Source organism: Canis aureus, chromosome 26, assembly GCF_053574225.1.
Source record: "Canis aureus isolate CA01 chromosome 26, VMU_Caureus_v.1.0, whole genome shotgun sequence".
Classification (NCBI taxonomy): domain Eukaryota; kingdom Metazoa; phylum Chordata; class Mammalia; order Carnivora; family Canidae; genus Canis; species Canis aureus.
The window spans coordinates 22,664,743-22,685,128 of NC_135636.1; the positions used below are offsets into that span (position 1 = coordinate 22,664,743).

At 53.3% G+C, this 20,386-nt stretch overlaps 1 protein-coding gene across 3 annotated transcripts in view; it reads left to right on the top strand.

Annotated features, from left to right (window-relative positions):
* Positions 1-3,283: 3,283 nt before the first annotated feature.
* The window catches only part of ADRA1D (adrenoceptor alpha 1D), a 32,961-nt gene continuing 15,858 nt past the window's right edge, over positions 3,284-20,386 (top strand). For all 3 annotated transcript variants that reach the window (XR_013365016.1, XR_013365015.1, XM_077872335.1), the window contains exon 1: positions 3,284-4,597. Coding sequence is in view for 1 of the 3 variants with exons in the window: in XM_077872335.1 (XP_077728461.1) it covers positions 3,487-4,597 (1,111 nt within the window). In the remaining 2 variants the exon portion in view is untranslated. The remainder of the gene's footprint in view (positions 4,598-20,386) is intronic.

A 20,386-nucleotide genomic window follows, 5' to 3' on the forward strand; every position in this document is an offset into this window, starting at 1 on the left:
GGAGAATTCCCACACTCTGGGAAAAAGTGGAGCCATGCATCAGAAGGAGCCTGGACCCCTGAGTTCCTCATGGAGATCTGTCCATGAGAGTTGCCAACCTGGTACACTCACACTGGATGCTGAGTAAGTGAGAATTACAGTTTCATTGCACTAAGCCACTGACCTGTGAGGGTTCTTTATTACAGCTTTTAACCTATCCCAACTAATCTCTGCCTCACTCAGAGTTTTCCACCCCAGTGTGTCTTCCAACTTTGTCCAATATGCTGCTTCCCAATAATTTCCTCTCCTAAAGAACATAAAAAGAAACAAAAAGCTATCTCTTAGGAGCAGAAGCAAACACAGCTGCAAAGCAAACAGCCACTGCAAGGGTCTGCAGAACAGCCAGCTCCTTGCCAGGCCTTGAGTAGGATATCATTCTATTGGCGTCCATCCCCAACCTCTACCTTCTCCATTGTGATGGGATATATAATCACTAACCTCCAACTCCATTAATTTTAAGCAAAAATTAGCATAAATAATCCAATCATAACTGATCTCAAGTCTCCTACAGCTTCAGTTGACAGAGGGATCAGGCTGGCTGGGAGGTTATTAGATCACCAAGCATCTCCTTCCTACAAACGACATCCTTTCCCTATATACTTACTCCCTGACCCAGGACCACCGGGAGGTGCCAGTCCTAAGCACCAAATTCTGCTGTCCTGAGGATGAGGGAAGGTAGCCCCAAGCCCTCACGCCTTCACCCAGTGCCCCTGCTGACCACAGTATGTAACTGGAGTAAATGACACAATTAGGGGGATCAGGAAGGCTCAGGTTGTGGGTCAGTAGGGATTATAGGTCTGGTGGTAGCCAGGAGTAGGGTCAAGCCATAGGAAGCTGAAAGGTCAAGCTAGGACTAGAGACCCATTTGCAGCTGAAGAATAGACTGGATGTCCATGTTCTTCATAGGGACTGATCCAAGTGGCTGCTTTAGCCACATCTACCAATGATGTGCATGATTTTGTACTCTTTCAGTCTCCACTACTATTCAGGGGTGGGGAGGTACTGAGAAAGGGTTTCTCTGGATTTGGATTTTCTTTGAAGATTTCATTGAAGAGAGTCTCCAGGACTCAGATATCAAAGCCAGAGAAAGCTTCGGTCCATAGCAATAGGACAGCTCTCCTCCTAACACTTAATGACACTTTATGCCATTTGAATGTGAGCCCCAGAAGTCATTCTGCGTAATTTAACATCATATCCAGTGCCCGGAACAGTTGCAGCATATAGCTGGTGCCTTATTTGTGCTGAATGAACAAATAAAGGTTGGTGGAGTGGAAGGGAGCCAGGGGAATGCTGGTCCCCCAAAACAGGATATCCATCAGGAACGACTTCTCCATCAGTATCCTCTCCCATTCGGCATTCTGACTCTGCAAGTGACAACCACCTGTACCATCTTCACGAGAGAGGAGGAGGTCCAGATCTCCTCAAACCCCTTGTGACCTCTAATAGGGGCTCCAGTTCAGGTTTATCTGCCCAGGGGTTAACTTCTTGGTTGTGGGATGAACTTCTCCTTTTTCTTTATGCTCGCTCTAAAGGGGCCTCATACAGGAGGGGAGATAAATACACATGCTAGGTATCCATCTAAAACCCAGCCTTGCCACTGTATCAAAAAGAACCAAAAGGTCAGGAGGGTCATCAGAGCTCACCTTGCTTTCACTCCTACTCTTCTATGGTAAACTCTCAAAGACCCAAGTAAAAGATGGAAGATGTAATGGGGAAACAGAGGACCTTGGAAGAGCTGTTTCTAAGCTAGGACACTAAGAGCTTTAGCTTCCTGGGCTGGATTTCTAACAAATTTCTACCATTTTCTGCTTTGTCTCCATAGCACCTTCTCATCTAGGTCTCTCCCGGCCATCCACAGCCAGTGGGCTCCAAGGCCCCCAGTTCTCCACTTCTTTCCAGACATCTCTCCAAATAGGCCCTCAGCTCCCTGGCACAGCTCAAGCCTTGGTCACCTTGCACCTACACGGTGCTATTCTCTTCCCCCTGCCACCCAACGTGTCCAGCCAGCATGATGCCCGCCACCCTGGTTAGTAATTTTATGTGGGTCAAATGAATGATCTCTTTTTGTCTCTCCCTACCCAGTCCTGCTAGTTAGCAAGAGGCTTCCCAAATGCAACCCTCCACCTGTGTCCCTGGTTCAAACCAGTTCCATAGATCCTCTGCCCTCCCTGTCCAAGTCCTGCCTGGCCAAGACCCACGCAGCCAACAAACCCAGGCCCTGCTCTGGGGTCTTAACACATTTTAACTAACTCAATGTTCGTATCATTAAATAGACACTACTCTTACCCTCATTTTACAGATGAAGGACTGAGACACAGAGAAATCAAAGAGCTCCTATGGTCCACAGCCCAGATTTGGAGCCAGCCAGTCTGCCAACCACCCCCCCACCCCCCCACTCTTTAACCATCGGTCCAAGTGCCCTTTCCCACCCTCCAGCACTTAACCCTCCCTTCCCGGAAGGCCACTTAGTGTACCAAGGAAGTTTCATTCCACATCTGATATGGAGTAAAGTAACAATGCAGAAGTTGGTACATGCAAACCGATGACTGGTGGGCAGGATCCCAGATCCATAACCAGATAGTCCCGTTCCTTTTCCCGTCACAGAGCAGCACTGGCATCTGGTTCCTCCCGGGACTCTCTGCACTCCCCGCGCTGCACAGAGGCGTTGGAGACCCTCGCCTGGCCAGTGGCTTGGGAGGAGTAAGGAGGTGCGGCAGATCCCTCCAGGCAGTCCCAGGAGGCAAGCCGCGGTATTGCGCGGTCCAGTCCGCAGTCCGCAGATCCCAGGCGCTTGCTGCTCTCTGGCGGCCGGAGCCGGGAGCCGGGGAGCCCCGGAGCCCGGCGACCCGGGAATCGCGCCGTCTCCGCTCCGCGCGCCCAAGGGCACCAGCGAGTGACCGAGAGGCTGGGGGGAAAGGGCGGGAGGAAGGGGCCCGCGGCCGAGGGGAGAGGAGGGAAGAGGCCCGGGAGGGGCGCGCCAGGGGCGCAGCGCGGACGGCGAGGAGGGAGGGCGGTAGTGGGCGCCGGCGCGAGGCAGGGGTGGCTGCCGCCCGGCCGGCGCGGACGCCCCGCCGCGACCCCCCCCCCCCGGGCCCCGGCGTCGCCGCTCGCCCCTCCGCCCCGCGCGGGCGCCCCCTCCCTCGGCGCCGGCCGCCCCCTCCTCCTTCCCGGCGCTGCCCCTCCTCCGTCCCGCCCCCCGCGCCCGCGGAGCGCGCCGCAGTGGCTCTGCCTGCACCGCCCGGCCCCCGAGCCGCCGCTCTGCCCGCTCGCCGGCCCCGGCTCCTCCACCGACCGCGCCGCCAGCCCCGGGAGCCCCGGCCGCCGCCCCGCCCGCCCCGCTGCGCATCCAGGAACTCGGGCGGGACCGCGCGGCGATGCCCGGGGCCCCGCTCCCGGCCAGTCGCTCGCCCTGCGCCCGGGCCCGGCCCCCGACGGCCGCGCGCTGAGATGACTTTCCGCGACCTCCTGAGCGTCAGTTTCGAGGGACCCCGCCCGGACGGCAGCGCCGGGGGCTCCAGCGCGGGCGGCGGCGGGGGCGGCGCGGGCGGCGCGGCCGCCTCGGAGGGCCCGGCGGTGGGCGGCGTGCCGGGGGCCGCGGGCGGCGGCGGCGGCGGCGTGGTGGGCGCGGGCGGCGGCGAGGACAACCGGAGCTCCGCCGGGGAGCCGGGGGGCGCGGGCGCGGGCGGCGAGGTGAACGGCACGGCGGCCGTCGGGGGGCTGGTGGTGAGCGCGCAGGGCGTGGGCGTGGGCGTCTTCCTGGCCGCCTTCATCCTCACCGCCGTGGCGGGCAACCTGCTGGTCATCCTCTCGGTGGCCTGCAACCGCCACCTGCAGACGGTCACCAACTATTTTATTGTGAACCTGGCCGTGGCCGACCTGCTGCTGAGCGCCACGGTGCTGCCCTTTTCAGCCACCATGGAGGTGCTGGGCTTCTGGGCCTTCGGCCGGGCCTTCTGCGACGTGTGGGCCGCCGTGGACGTGCTGTGCTGCACGGCCTCCATCCTCAGCCTCTGCACCATCTCGGTGGACCGGTACGTGGGCGTGCGCCACTCGCTCAAGTACCCGGCGATCATGACCGAGCGCAAGGCGGCCGCCATCCTGGCCCTGCTCTGGGCCGTGGCCCTGGTGGTGTCCGTGGGGCCCCTGCTGGGCTGGAAGGAGCCGGTGCCCCCCGACGAGCGCTTCTGCGGCATCACGGAGGAGGCAGGCTACGCCGTCTTCTCCTCCGTGTGCTCCTTCTACCTGCCCATGGCCGTCATCGTGGTCATGTACTGTCGCGTGTACGTGGTCGCGCGGAGCACCACGCGCAGCCTCGAGGCGGGCGTCAAGCGCGAGCGCGGCAAGGCCTCCGAGGTGGTGCTGCGCATCCACTGCCGAGGCGCCGGCGCGGCCGACGGGGCGCACGGGCCGCGCAGCGCCAAGGGCCACACCTTCCGCAGCTCGCTGTCCGTGCGCCTGCTCAAGTTCTCCCGCGAGAAGAAGGCGGCCAAGACGCTGGCCATCGTCGTGGGCGTCTTTGTGCTCTGCTGGTTCCCCTTCTTCTTCGTCCTGCCGCTTGGTGAGTGACCCGTCTCCCACGGCCCTTTCCTTTCCTCCTCGAGCCTGTGGCTCTGCCTTCCCCCCCCCCCCCCCCCCCCCCCCCCCCCCGGCTCCCAGACGGGGTTGGACGGTGACTCTCCACCTGCGCATGAAGGGTTGACTCGGTTGAGCTCCCTGGTCTCTTAGGCAAGTGCACTTTGTGGTCGACAAACAGGGGGCCCTTCGTACTTGCAGGATTCGTTTCGCAGGCTTCTGACTTCTTTCTTCCCCCCTCTGAATTGCCATGACAAGCCTTGGGCTTGTTTTAATATTTCAGAACCCCCTAAATATAAGAGATCTGTGGCATCTGTGCGGGCATCTGCCCCATAGTACGTGGCCAGCGGTGTACATGTTCCTCTACATATCCCCCAACACACACACACACACACACACACACACACAAATGCCAACCTCCAGAGGTGGGTGCATAATGGGTGGGGTCTCCACTGAGGTGCAGCAAGCACGACATCAGCAGGTACGAGAAGCCACCTGCTTTCTCCAGGAACTTCTTCAGTTCCAAATGGCCAGGAGACCCTCCCCACCTGCTATCCAGGAATGCCCTGGGCTCTCACTTCTGAACATCTCCTTTTGGAGGTAGGGTGCTGTGTGGGATGAGAAGGAAGGGGATAGAGACAAATTATCAAATGAAAAGTTAGTATCGTTCATCGATTTTTCTGACATTTAGTGAGTCCTTTAGCTCTTTTGAGAACTTTCCTATTTGTTTCATCAGCTTCCCTGCAGTCCTGGGAGGTGGGCGGCAGTTCTCAGGGGCTTAGTCCCACCCCTGAAGGCTCCTCCTAGAGGCATTGGGGCTGGGTCAGCAAAGGGAGGTGAAGGGGAGCACCATCTCTGGGGATGCGTTTGCCCTGAGTCATTTTGCCCATGGCTGCAACCTCAGCCGGCCCCAGCTAGGCCTCCCCTGCCTTTCCCCGACCCTGCGGCTGAGTCAGGAAGGGGACGATGGCCTGCCTCCTGCTCCCCTGCAGGCCCTCTCCACATAGTGGCCAGAGTGGCCAGAGTGAACTTTATATATTATAAATTATAGTGTCACTCTCTACTAAAACCCCCTCAGTGCTTTCCAACTGCCCTGGGAACAGACTCCAGACTCTCCACTATGGCCTGTGAGAGGGTGACCTTCAAATTTATTATTGTCCAAACCAAAATGAGACATGATGAATATTTATGCTGGGATCACAGGCACGAACCGGGACAGTGGGAGCAAACCCGGACATGTGGTCCCCCCTCCCGCAAGGAGGGCCTGGAGTGATGGCCTCCTGGCTTTGCTGCCCCTTGCTCACTGCGTGCTTTGGCTCCTCTGACCCGCTCCCGATTCCTTGCCCACAGCGAGCTCATGTCCTTGCACTTGCTCATTTCTCTGTCTAGCCTGCCCTGTCCTCCCTCCTCCTGGCTAACTTTAGGTCTCCGTTTAAATGTCCCCTCTGCAGAGAGGTCTTCCCAGATGCTTCGGCTTCAATGTGTCCTCCTCTGTGCTCTCTCCCTTGGGGCACAAGTTGCTCTTCCTTTACTGGCTCCTTAGCTCTAATTACATCTGCATGTTGCTTGGTTGGTGTCTGACTTGCCTGCACTAGCCCTGAAGCTCTTCAAGGGCAGGGCTGTGTCATTACCAAATCCGCAATGCCCAGGACAGTGCCTGGTATGTGAGGAACAACGTAGTGCAGCAATGAGGAACCACAGGCTCTGGCACCAGGCAGCCTGGGTTTAAATCCCAGCTCTGCCCCTGACTGGCTGTGCAACTTCAGGCAAATCCCTGAACCTCTCTGTGCTTCTGTGTCCTCATCTATAAAATCCAGATGATGGTGATGGTAACAGCACCCACCTGCAGGGCCTTCATGAGAGTTCAGCAAGTTATTATCTGTAAATATCACCATTCCTTGTCATGAGTGCCCTGTGAGCTATTGCTTTTGTAGTAGCTGCTCACTGAATAAATCACTGTTTTGAAAAGCAGCCAGCCAGAGGCTGTGGTGGGGGTAGAGGGAGGCACGGACACTGAGCAATATATACTTGTGGGGGAGGGCAAGTAAGCAGCCAGGAGAAAGCCAGTGTGTCCCTCCCCTTTAAAATCTGCCCAAGATTTAGTACGACCTCCCACCAGGCTCTCCACCCAGGCTCCTTTCTCCCACCAGCCAACCCCTGCCCTGTCCCTGCCCAGCCGTGCCCCACCCCAGGTACCCTCATTACCCCCTGCCTCTCACTTCACACTGCCTCCCCCCCACCACCACATAGGGAATGATCAAGCTGTGTACAGAATGCCACCTCCCATTTGTTATTTTAACTTCTTTTAAAATTTCGAGTTGTAGAACGATGCACAGAAAAGGAGAAAGGGGTATACCAAGTGTCTCTGTACCCATAATCACCCATATTGAACAGATGTTAACATTTTGCCATATTTGCCTCAGATCCCTCTCTCTGTTTCTCTTTCCAAAGAAATAGAACACAGCCAAAAGTACATTCCCTCTTGCTGTCCCTTCCTCCATGTCTCCCGCCCTCCTCAGAGGTTAATCTGGAGTCTGTCACCCCCATTCATATGTTTATACTCTTACCACAAACATCTATATCCACAGTAATATATGGCATTGTCTTGTGTGTCTTTAGGACCTAGATAAATGGTATTATGCCATGCACATCATTCTTCAGTTTGCCTTTCTCGTGCAACATTATGTCGGTCAGATTTATCCATGCTGGTTCGTTTTAGCAGCAGTATGGTATTCCATTTGAGAGTATTCCATGGTGTGTTGATGCAGTCTTGTGCTGAGCATTCAATTTTTCATATTTTTCACTGTTACAGTCAACACTGCAGAGGGCTTCTGTTTTTTTGAGGTTTAGAGCATGTGCTCCTCTTCCAGGAAGTCATCCCTAAATTTCCATGCCCTTTGGCTCTTTCTCAATCCCTCCATCTCTGCTGCTCCCCACACTTAGCATGGGGCCCCCACCGTGTCCTTGTCACCTCCTTCTCACCAGTCTGCGTTCTGCGCAGCCTCCTGAGCCCCAGAGCAGAGCCCAGGGCTGCTCGTGGAGCTGAATTGAGTGGAATCTGGCAATAATGAGCAAGCAGGACAGAGGCCAAGCAGGGAAACAGAATATTCTGATCTGCCTGTGTCATGGTGTGGCTTGGAGGGCGCAGCCACAGGGAGAAGTGGGGAGCAGAGCCTACAGTGCAGAGCAGGAGTGGCTTGAGGATTGTGCAGAAGGGAGAAAAGGTCAGGAGTTCCTAATACCCCAGCACCGGGCCCAGGCCTGGGAGAAGGGAGAAGGCCTTTGAAGGATGAGGAAAAATTCTGAGGAGCAACTTTTAGGATGAGGGAAAATTGTGAGGAGCAACTTTTGGGAGGAATGTGGAATCCAAGGAGCTGGCATATCTTGGTATGGAAGGGCCAATAGATGGTCGGGGTGGAAGATGTTAGAAACTTAAAGAAAGGGGACCACGTCGGGGGTGTTTGCCGAAGGAGGAGCATGGGATGCAGTCTTCCAGAAAGAGGATGGAGGGACAAAGAGAAGAGGGAGGCTGGGGATAGAGCTTCAGGGAGCACTCACTTTGAAGGAACCAGAAGGGGGCCACCAGGAGGAGTGACAGCTCCCTCCACCCAGGCCCTGGTCTTTATGCCAGGTGTGATGAGCACCAGAGGTGGAGAGATTGAGAAAGAGCAGTGTGTGCCAGCCAAGGCTGTAGCCCATAGAAATGAAGACACCTAGTAGGGCCGCAACCCAGGAGTTGTCTGAACAGACCAGGATTCCCCTCACCCACTCGTCCACACACAAAACTGAGTAGAAACAGGAGCCACAGCCACAGCAGTGAGCAGCCCCAACTGCCCAGAGGACATGGAGAGGCTTAGGATGGGGCCCCAGGGTCCCAGAGGATCATTGGCACAGGGGCCATGCACTGCCATCTATATACCTGAAAAACTGTGGGTCAGGCCTGAGTGGCAAAGAGACACAAACTAGATGTCCTGAATCGTGGAACTTCTAGAGGCCCAAGTCACTGGCTAGAGGGGACTGAAACTCAGATTTTAGGAACCAAAAATCCTGAGGGGCCAGGAGAGGGATCTCCTACACCTCCACTGTTCCCCTTTCCCCATAAAGAGCAGCAGCAGGGCATGTGACCGGCAGGCAGAGCGTTAGCTCCATGAACCTGATGTTCATTCTGTCTGTCACTTGTCTGACCCCTAGATGACAGTCAGCAAGGCCAGCAAGGGCAGCATTGGCTCCTGCCGGGGCACCCAGGGAGCTGTGTATAGACGCAAGAAGCGTCACTTGCCCTCATGCCCGCCTGACTGAGTGTTCCTGCTGGTGCCCAGCTGAGCCGCCCGCTCCACCAGAGTACCCATGCACCCTGGTTTGCCCAGGACAGCCCTGGTTACACTGGCATGATCACTGGTCATGCTTCCCTTTCACTCTTAGATCTGTTCCAGGCTGAACAACAGAATATGTGGCCACCAATCCTTGGGGAGGAGGGGCTCTTCGCAGCCCTGAGCATGACAGATATGCACCCCCTACTCTCACCTCAGCGAGCTGACATGGAACTGGGTGCCTTAGAAAGTCATAGGACATTATGTAAAGGTTCCTCCTGATGTCTGGAGGAACCTGCACCTCTGGAATGCATATGGCCTTCCAGTTGGTGCCTGCTGCCCACAGACTTCCAAGGAGAAAGGGGGCGTGGTGGGGTGGGGTGGATTGCAAGTGCACCTCATTAATCCACCCCAGGGCACTTCGTGCAGGAGTCCTCTAACCCTGAGAGGTCTGGGCTAGCCTCTTGAGGTAGAAATCCCCGTGAGCAAGAGGGGAACAGAGAAACTGAGGAAACCAGCAAGCACCTATCTGCAGAAGAGCTCCCTCCCTCTCCCAGCCGCCTCCAGACACTACCTCTCCCCCTTGATGTTCTCATGGCAGCAGTCTGGGTCTGGCTTTGGCTTGCCTGGCAGATGCCCCCTGAGCCATCCCCAGAGGTGGACCTGTCCCCTGGGACCTAAACACACACAAACACACATGCATGTACATGCATGACGGCACCATCTCCTATTATTCCTAGAAACCACAGACAGACCCCTGTCCTGTACCCCAAGCTCCCTGTCGTTGGGCAGGTCCCTGGGCCTCTCTGGCCTCTGAGTTGGCCTCCAACTGTGCTCAGTCATGCAGAGAAGTCTCAGAGGCTCAGAGCCCACAGTGGCCTACCAAGACCACATCAAGGTACCTGGAGGCTCAGATATGAGAAGTCCCAGGACAGTCCAGCCACTGTCCCAGGCCCCCATCTCCCACTGTCCGTGAGCCATACCTGGGCCTCCCACCCTGTACTGTCAATCTCGGCCCTGTGGTATGGCTGTCCCACCTGACCACCCCTGGATTTAGTTAGGTACTCCTTCATGCTCCCCAAATACACTGCACAGGCTTTGATCACAGTACACTGTAATTGCCAGTATTCTTACACATATTACAAAGCATGAGGACAGAGGAAACTACATATGTAGGTGCAGAAAAGTGTAGTTATTTGTGGGGTGCCCTGTGGCTTGGGAGACATGGAATGGAGAGCCCACAAGAAGAGGAGTCATGAGATGAGACAAGATGCCATCAACAGGAGGAGGGGTAAATAAATTGTGCTGTTTTCATAGGGCTGGGAAAAATAACAAGTGTGCTGCCTACAGCAAGGTAGATGAATTCCATGGACACTATACTGGGCAAAATAAGCCAGATCTGCAACTAAAGGCATACATAATACATGATTCTGTGTGACAAAGTTCAAAACCAGGCAAAACGAATTGATGAAAATTAGGATAGTGGGTATGTGTATTGACTGGAAGAGAGAGCGAATAAACCTGAAGGGCTGAGAATGTTCTAGATCTTGAGCTGGGCAGTGATCACATTGATATGTGCATATGTAAAGTCATCAAGCTGTACTCTTAAAGTGCATGTGCTTTATCACTTGACTGTCATTATCTTATGTCTTAATTAGAAATTTCTGAGAGAAGGCGGTACATGCTGAAGAGAGGCTTGAGCCATGCTGAAGAGTTGGTGTCCAGATTGGAAAGCACACACTGGCAGCCACCTATACAGGGTAGATTCCTCATGTGCATGTGAGAGTGTTGGCCAAATGCCAAAGGACTCATCTCCACAGGTTCCCTGACGTGGTGCAGGGGGAGTGGTAGGGGATGCTTTGTGGCAGGTCCTCAACAGTGGCATCACTGTCCTCTGGCCCAAGAGCCTGAAGAAAGGGCTGGCATGACATCTCCTAACTGTGCCTTTGCGGCACCTGGCACATAGTAGGTGCTCAGGAAATATGTGTAGAGGTAGGAAGTGGTGGAACCCATGGCCTCTTCACATCCCCCCATGCCAAGGGTCTGAGTGGTAAAGCACCAGCACTCTTTTTTTTTTTTTAAGTTTTATTTTTATTAAGATAAAAACACTTAACAGGAAGTGTACAATCAACACACTACTGTTAACTGTAGACACAGTGTTGCACAGTCCATCTCTAGAATTTATTCATCTTAAGTGAAACTTTATGCCTGTTGATTAGCAACTCCTTATCCCCTTTCTCCCAACCCTCAGCCTCCACCCTTCCACTCTTTGATTCCCATGACCCAGCTCAACAATGTTAACCCAAGGCCAGTCTCTGTGCATCACCACCCTCACCCGCTGTCCCAACACTGAGGATGATTTTGAAGAACATCCAGACACCATATCTGTTCACGTAAATTCTTCAGTATACATTTCTAGAATACAAGAGCTTTTTGAAAAATAATCACAATCCATTATAACATGTAAAAATAATTGTTTAATATCAAACACTGTCTACTTTAGTGTTCAGATGTTGCCAGTTGTCTCATATATTTGTAGTTTGTTTGAATCAGGATCCAAAAAAGGTGCACATGTTGCATGTGGTTTATTTGCTGGCTAGGTCTATTCAGTTGGTAAGATTTCCCCTCTCCCCACCTTTCCCTTGCAATTTATTTGGTGAAGAAACCAGATCAGTTGTCCTGGAGACTGGCCCATGGTCTGAGTCGGTATCCCCATAGTACCATCTAATGTGTCCCTATACTTCCTGTAAACTGACTTAATCAGATTCAGGTTCAATGTTTCAGCCAAGAATTCTTCTCTTTGGGGCTGTTATGAATGGTCAGGGGCTCAGGTGCCCAATACGATGGTTCAGGCTCAGCTTGTACTTTTCTTCCCCCGAAACCTAGAAGCAGCCATTTCTCAAAAGAGCCTTCGTCCCTTTTAGTGGCAAATGATTATTTAAAGACCACAGTCTGAGCTCTCAGCTTTTCAGGGATACTGAGTTGGTCCCTGATCCAGCAGACAGAGCTAGGAAGTATATTTTATGTTTTATAAAAGAAAAATACACCACTGACGGGATATGCCTAGGAGCTGCCCTTCTGCCTACATCCTCATAGCTACAGAAGAGTGTCCAGGACCAGACAAATAGTTCTCTGCTGGCCTCTCAGAGTTTATGGGTCCTGAGGCAAACATGGGGGCACAGGCCTTCTATTCCTGGTCCATCTCGAGCCAGAGGACTTGCCAATTACCTCTCACCGTGGAAAACTGGCAATGCAAGGAATTCAAGAGAACTGGCTTGGCACAGCTGGCACCACTGTGCCCTCAAACCACCCCTTCATGTTCTCACAATCCATCTGAGACCTGGCCCCTATCCAGGTCACCTCTTTCTGATGGCCTTCCATGATTGTGCCCACTTCAAAATGGCCTTATCTCCTACCACTCTCCCCTTCACCTTCTCTGTTCCAGTGATCCCAACGTCTTGGTTGTCCTCCAACTTCTCAAGTTCCTTCTTGCTTCAGGGCCTTTGCACATGCACTTTCCACTCTCTGGAATTCTCTTTTCTCAGATGCATGGCTCAGTCCCCCCACAGCATCTTCAGGTCTCGGCTCAAGTATGCTTTATTAGAGAGGCTTGTCTGACCCTATAGGGGTCCCAGATGTCCCAGCCTCTCTTGACAGAGAAGCTATTGAGCTCCAGAGTCAGAGCCACTGAATGAGCAGTTGAGAGAAGTGGAAGAGAGAAAGGGAGTATAGAGTGGGGAATTCCGCCTCTCCTAGCCTTACTGGTAAGAAGACACCTGAATATCTAGGAGAGTGTGGTATTTTCAACCCCACTCTATCTCTCTGGCCAGAGAGAATGGCTGCCTGTGGATGGAAAAGTCCCTAGTGATGGAGAGGTGGGAAAGGGGGCAGGCCAGGGTGCAGCTTGATATTTCATGGTCCGCTGCAAGTTATGAGCAATACTGGCTGTGAATTCTGACATTCTGCCAAGAACAAGTTCCCTTCTGGTGATGCCAGAAGAGTGCTGTTAATCACACATTCTGCCCCATGGCTTCAGAGCTATCACTCCTTGGTGAGACTTGGCCACATTGGTCAGCTCCAGCCTAACCAGCATCTCAGTGACATCTCCTAGACCTGGACGTCTCTGGTCCTGAGGAGTGGGGACTGGCTTGTGACCATCAAGGCTGCAAACACAAACCTCATGGGCTGCCTCAGTTTCCCCAACAATGTGTGGGCCAGGCTGACCCCGTCAACATGCCATAGAATGAGCCTACCTGCTGACATAGGAAAGGCCCTGCCTTTAATGACTAGTGAATGTCCAGCCCCACCCCTGCCCAGGACATAGGTTAGACTCCTGATAGAGGCATCCCAATATAGGGAACAGGAGAAGGCAAGTGGGAGCAAGCCTGATGGGAGACCAACATGAGAGCAAGGTCAAGAAGAGAGAAGCAGGCAGGAGTTGGGTCTGTGCTCATCTCCCACCTGCATTCTTACTACCTCTCCACACAGGCACGTAAATGTGACCCCTCCCCTGCGATGAGGAGGAAAAGCAAGCCCAAAAGCACCCCTGCTCTGCGTCAGGTGCTTGTGTTAGAGGATGAAAACAACCATCATTTGCTGCCTCAAGAAACCGGTAGTGTAGGAGGGCAGATAGAGCAGTAACAAATTTTATTAAAATGCACACTTGGGATGCCTGGCTCGGTGGTTGAGCGTCTGCCTTCAGCTCAGGTCATGATCCCAAGGTCCTGGGATCAAGCCCCACATCAGGCTCCCCACAGGGAGCCTGCTTCTCCCTCTATGTCTCTGCCTCTCCCTCTGTGTCTCCCATGAATAAATAAATAAAATATTTTCTAAAAAGGCAGACTTGCATAAAAGGGCACATAACCCAAGCTTGGTGGGGAGGATGCCTGACCCAAGACTCAAGGCCTGGGTGGGAGGAAATAGGGCCAGACAAAAAGGCAGAGGAGGAGCCCAGCCCCTATGGGAAGACCTGCTCGCAGCTTCATCCTCTGGCTCGTGGCCACATTTGAAGGGGAGCTAGCTGGAGATGGCACTGGGTCCTGAAAGGCCTTGAATGCAACACAAGAAAGCTTGGGCTTAGTCCTCAGAGCCTCTGGAAGCCACTCCTGGGTTTCAGAGGTTTAAGTAGAGAAACCAATTTTAGAAAAAGCCTCCAGCTGTGTGCAGAGTAGAGAGGCCAGAGGACCCTTGGGGGCTGTCACAGCCATGCAAACAAAACGAGATGCCAGACTAAGCAAAGGCTTCGGGAGCGAGGTGAAGGCAGGGACCCCACTAGAGAGAAAACTGAAGGCACCGGGCATGATGGCCAGTTGGACCTTCAGGGTGGAGAAGAGGGACTCACTGAGCAAAGTCAGCAGGAGTTCAGCACCTACAGTGTGTTAGATGCACTCAGGAAGGCTTCGGGGCCATGGGAGTGTTGTGCCAAGCAAAACAGGCACAAGTCCTGCCCTGGGGACTTGGCTGCAGAGAGAGATGATGGACAAAATGAAAGCTAACTCCAACAGTACGGGAGGAGGCCGTGAGTGCCACGGAGAGCTACAGCACCAGTTGGGGGGTGGGGGATGGGGAGTCATGGGTGGGAGGGCAACGCAGTTTTACCTGGGAAGTCAGAGATACCTCACTGTAGAGGTGAGGGCATGAGCCATGTGGCTATCTGGGGGAAGAAGATGAGGAGGAAAAGCAAGCCCAATGTGGGAGCGTGTCTGGCATATCCAAAAAGCAACATGGAGGGCAGTATGGCTGGAACGGAGTTGGGGGTTGGGAGGGGATGGCAGAAGGTTTGGGGGAGCCACATGCTGAGCTGTGTAGGTCACAGGCTCTTACTGTGAGGAGAAAGGGTAGTTCTTAGAGGGTTTGGAACCTAAGGAGTGAGTTGATCCAGTTATGTTTTTAAAAAAAAATCACTCTAGCTGCTGGGTTGAGGACAGAAAGCATGGGAGAGTGGAGAGGCTGCTAAGTACTTGAGGTGGGAGATGCTAGTGTCTTTGACAGGGTAGAAGAGCACAGGGAGGAGGGTAGCTGTGAGTTCTGACCTCACGTCCTTCCTCTCTGCCCTCAGTCACTCCATTCTATAACCACCAGCCTCATCATTGTTCTGTGAACATACCAAGGCCACCTCAAGGGCCTTTGCACTTGCTATTCCCTCTACCTGATATGCTTTTCCTAGATGTCCACATACCTCTATTCAACTCTTTACTCAAATATCATGTCTTCAGCAGGCCTTTCTTGGCCAGCTTATCCAAAAATCTATACCGCCACTCCCAGCCACACACAGACACATAAACACATACTTCCTATCTTTCTTCCCTACTTTACTTCTCTTTAGCACATTTTATTATCTGATGTGTTTAGATTTTCCTTGTTTATCCTATGTATTGCCAGCTTTGCCCAATGAAATATAAGCTTCATGAGGTCAGGATAAGTATGAAATGCTGGTAGACACACAGACACACACCCAAGTGGAGATATCTGGGAGGTAGTTGGATCTGAGTCTGGAATTTGGGAGAAGAGTCTGAACTGGAGATAGAACTATGGGCATTATCAGTCTGAAGTCGGTATTTAAACCCATGAGCTGGGATGAAATTACCAGCAGAACGTGAAGGGAAGAGATTCCAGACTCTTCTAGGAAGGAAGGGCACGCCTACGTTTAGCAGTGGGGACTGACAGAAGAAGCAAGCAAAGGAAACTGATACAGAATAGAAAATCCAAGAGCGTGGGACCTGGGATCCATGAGTGAGATGAGAGGAGTCTGGGATGAATGAGAGAAGTGTCCACAGGTTGGGCCCTGGGAGGAGCGGGGCTGTATGGCAAAGCAGTGAAGAGCAGGTGCGGAAGGGAAGTAGGCAGGTGCGGACAGAAAGGATAGAGAGAATGAGGTTTGTAGCCCGAGAACCAGCAGAGAGGGTGCAGCTATGGCAGGTGCATGCCTGAAGGGGACTGATGGATGGAGAGTACTGCCACACAAGCAGGGATGCTGACCTTGGGCAGGAGAAGAGACCTCTTTCTTACAGAGGAGGAGGAGAGGTGAGGAAGGCTTGAGCACATGCCCAACTTCTTTGGCTTCTGTTTTCTCCTCGAAGCAGGAAGTAAGATCAGCTGCCCTGAAGGAGGCGAAGGGACAGAGTAAAGGCTCATGGAGCTGGTGCAGGACCCGGGCAGAGCAGCAAGGTCACGGGGAACCCTGGATGGAGCTGAGGTTGGGGACCCTCACATTCAGGGAATGGGCAAATCACTCCAGAGTTAGAGTCTGGCTGGATAAGCACAACCCAAGTCCAGAAGGATGCGAACATGCGAGGACTGAGAAGGCAACTTCAGAGGTGTGAGTGACTAGGAGTCTCAGCTGAGCAGGGGCAATAGGAGACTTCGAAGGGGCTGCCAGAAGGTCAAAGAATGGTTAAGAAAGAGGATAAGAAGCTGCAGTGGAAAATGGGTTTTATTTTATTTTTTTAATATTTTATTTATTTATTCATGAGAGACACAGAGAGAGAGAGAGAGAGAGAGAGAGAGAGAGGCAGGGACACAGGCAGAGGGAGAAGCAGGCTCCATGCAGGGAGCCCAACATGGGACTCGATCCCAGATCTCCAGAATCACACCCTGGGCTGAAGGCGGTGCTAAACCACTGAGCCACCCGGACTGCCCTGGAAAATGGGTTTTAAATGAAGAAGTGAAATACTCAGGCTTATCTTTTTAAAAGGATCCCTCCAGGGGCGCCTAGGTGGCTCAGTTTTTTGGGCGTCTGATTCTTGGTTTCAGCTTGGGTCATGGTCTTGTGGTTGTGGGCTCACCCTACATCAGCTCCAGGCTCAGCAGGAAGTCTGCTTAGGGATTCTCTCCCTCTGCCCCTCTCTGCACTTGCTCGTGCTCCCTAAGATAAATGAGTAAATCTTTTTTTAAAAAAATAATTAATAAATAAAAGGATCCCCCCAGCTGCTGTGTGAACACGGTGCAGGGGTACAGGGGCAGGAGCAAGGAACCCCCTTAGAACAGCACTTCAGGTAGATGATGATAGTAGCTGGGACCAGGGGGTGGCACAAATTGGGGGTGTGTTCCAGGACCAATAGGAGTTGATGGATGGGATGCAGGCAGAGAGAGGGGTTGAGATGTATGGAGCACCTATGATGTGCCAAGCACATGTAGAGAGCTCACCATTTAAAGATAAGATAGACCTGGGGTGCCTGGCTGGCTCAGGTGGGAGGAGCATTTGATTCTTGATCTCAGGATCATGAGTTTGAGCCCCACATTGGGTATACAGATTAAGTCAATAAATATTTTTTTAAAAGATTAGACAGGAAACTGATAGTCACCTATTGTGTTCTTGGCACTTAGAAGTGAGAAGGTGTGCTATAGGGAGAGTACTTCTAACTGCCAGGTTGGGAAGGGTTGGTATGAAGAGAACTCCCAGGTGGAGGTGCCAGTGGAGCTGGCGGAGGGAAGAGGAAGGGCAATCCCAGAGGAGCAGGAGCAAAAGCCCCCAGGCAAGACTGGGGAGCCTGCTGGGGCCAGAGGGCAGCAGGAGGTCAGTGCAGCCATTTAGCTGATGCACAAAACCAAAGTAAGACTGCTGAGGGGAGCAGGAGCTATAAGAGAAAGAAGAGCAAGGGTGTGATGCTGGGCACCAGTACAGAAAGGTGGGAGGCTGAGGGAGGGTGTCCCACAAGGTTCTCTGTTTCCAATGACAGCTGCCAAGTTGAGTTAGCACAGCTGGGCTTTCTGCCTGCAAGGAAGGCTTCGGAAGAGGGAGCCCCATCAGGACAGAAAAGAGACAAGTGGCCTTGCCTCAGAGCCCCCACCTGCTCATTGAGGCTCTCCTGTAGCTGGGCTCAGGAGCTGACAAAGTGTGTGCCAGGCCGCTGGAGAGGGATGAGAATTCATACAGGCGAGGTTGGCCCGAGTAGCCACAGGTCAGAGTGGCTGGGGGAGCAGGAAGCTGGGGTGGCCAAAAAGGGGCTTGTCCATTGATGCCCCCACAGCCGGGCAGCATTGCAGGGACAATGCCCATGAGCCAGGAGCCCATCCTCAGGGGCCTCGGGGCAGTTCCCCATATTATCCATGCATGCAACGGACAGGGATGTGCACACAGCCCCCTCTGACCCTGGAGATCTTTGCCAGAAGTTCGACCTGATGAGAAAGTATTAGGGGGAGGGGGGAGGACAGCAGGGAGAGTGAGGCTGTACAGGGTGGTGTGGGGGGCAGACTGCAGCTTTCTGGGCAGAGGTGGGTGTGGGGCTCAGAACTGTGAGACAGAGGTGCTGTTGCCTGTAGAAGCTGGAGCCCAGGCACAGGCGCCTGTATTTTCCGGGCAAGATGTCTATACACAGTGGGCAGAGAACACATGAAACAGTTGTGCCACATGCTGTCAGTGTCCCCTCCAAGCCACCACCCTCCCCGGACCTTCAGGGCACATCAGCCAACTTCCATCCCAACACCTGCCTGCACCTTTGCCCAGGGGCTCACTCTCTCCACCCACCAGAATCCTCATCATCTACCCACACAGGAGGCCGGGGAGAAGTGTGGGAAATTAATACCTCTGGGAGTAGCCCAACCGGTGACTGATGGGAGTGGGGGTATAGATACTCCACCTCCCTCATTCCCCTGGTGGGATAGCTCTGAGATTCCTGAACTTCATGGTATCATAGGATTATGCCCCAGTTGCCCACAATTAGTGACTTGCACTTTGATCCTTGTCTCGGGGTCTGCATCTGGGAGAGCCCAAAGTAAAACAGAACCTCAGTGGGACACAGTAGGAAAATCTTGGGGCAGAAGCTTTTTTGTGTGTGTAGGGCATTCCCAGCCTGTAGCAAGCATCTGCACAGGTTGCTTGAGCATAAGTTAGAATAGTGTTTATAACACGGTCCAGGGCATACTACAGTATGCCATGTCGCCCACCAATGTGAGTAAAAACAACACTGATAACGATGCTGTTTGGCCAGCTTCAGGCTTGCAGCTGAAAGCATAGTCCACTGATTTGTCATCCTAGGCTAAATATAAAAGAACTGTGGCCTGAGTCAGAGTTATTTTCAGCACCGTGTCTTACTTTGCAGCCATTGAGGGATGCTATTCAGAGGGCCGCCTTCCTGGTGGGTGAAGTCAACCCTAGTGGCCCCCACATTCCAAGGACAACTGTCTAACTCCCCTCCTAGGGGAGGTTGTCTGCTCAGCATATGCTGACTGATGCCCCAGCCTCCCCCAAAGCCACCAGGTCTTGGCTTCTGTTTCTGATTACTCTCCAGAGCTGGAAACTGGGTCTCTTCCCCACTGGGGTGGAGCTGCCCTCTTTCAAAAGCCACCACATAGGAAGAGGGGAAGTAAAGAGACACCAGTGTTTAAGAGCCTGCGACGTCCTGCACTCTGAAATGCACGCATTTCACAGTGGAGCTGTGTGACCGCAGTTTCAAAGGCCTGTGCCTCATGACACTCGTGACTCTCCTCCTCTGCCACCACCACCATGTGTCTGTCTCAGCAGCAGAAATTCTCTATCTTGTAGGAGGTGGGTGATGGGCAAGAGCTCCCAGGTCAAAAAGGGGGGCATGGTGCCTCTGCCCCCTCAATAGGAGACCCTGCTCTTCTTTCTTTAGGGGCGGAGGAAGAGAGCAGGTCCCATGATTTGTCAAGGACCCCTGTCCCTGGTCTGCTCAGTCTCAAGGGCACCTGCAACTTTTGCCTGGGATGGGACGCTCTTGCCACCTACCCCCTCCATCCACTGCTGCTGAGGATGTGAGAATGAGAGTGGCTTTTGCTTTTAGGGTCATGCCTTTGCATTTTGTCAAGTACCTTTTGAAGACAGGACCCCTTACATGGTGGAGATGCCAGGAGAGAAGTTTGTGAGGAGGAGGGTCTTTCTGACACAGCTCAGGTCTTAGTGCACCCACCCTCTCCTGCCTGGCACTCTGCTCCCGCAAAGCCATCCTAGAAGCCTTCCCTGACCAATTCCACTGGGACAGCCCCAATGACCTTCGTTCCAGCCACCACTGGCATTGTTTACTGAGGCTTAATTCTAGGCTCCGTTTCTTGCCTGCTTGAAACTATCCATGGCTCCCAACTACCACAAATAATTGTGTAAATTCCTTTCACCATCTGTCCCAAATGACATTTTCTCAGCATATCCCAGAGGACATTCCCAGGCCCCAAACTTGTACTCCTCTTGCCCACCTGTCCCCTCCACTTCTAACACCCTCCATCCCTCCTCATCCTGCCAGGCTCCTGTCCATCCTCTGAGAACCCTGGAAGCCTCACACCCCATCCCACATCCTGAGCACCACCATCACACCATCTTCATTCCCTTGGTATTTTATGCACCTAGCTACTCAGGGAATGGGGCTTTGTTTGATGTGAGCCCAGCACAGCACCTGACGTGAGGCAAGCCTTGGTCAACATTTCATTCAAAGGTTCTTACCCTTTTTGTGCTCCAGACTTCTTGGGCATCTGGCAAAGCTTATGGAGCCCTTCTCAGAGTTATGCTTTCAAAT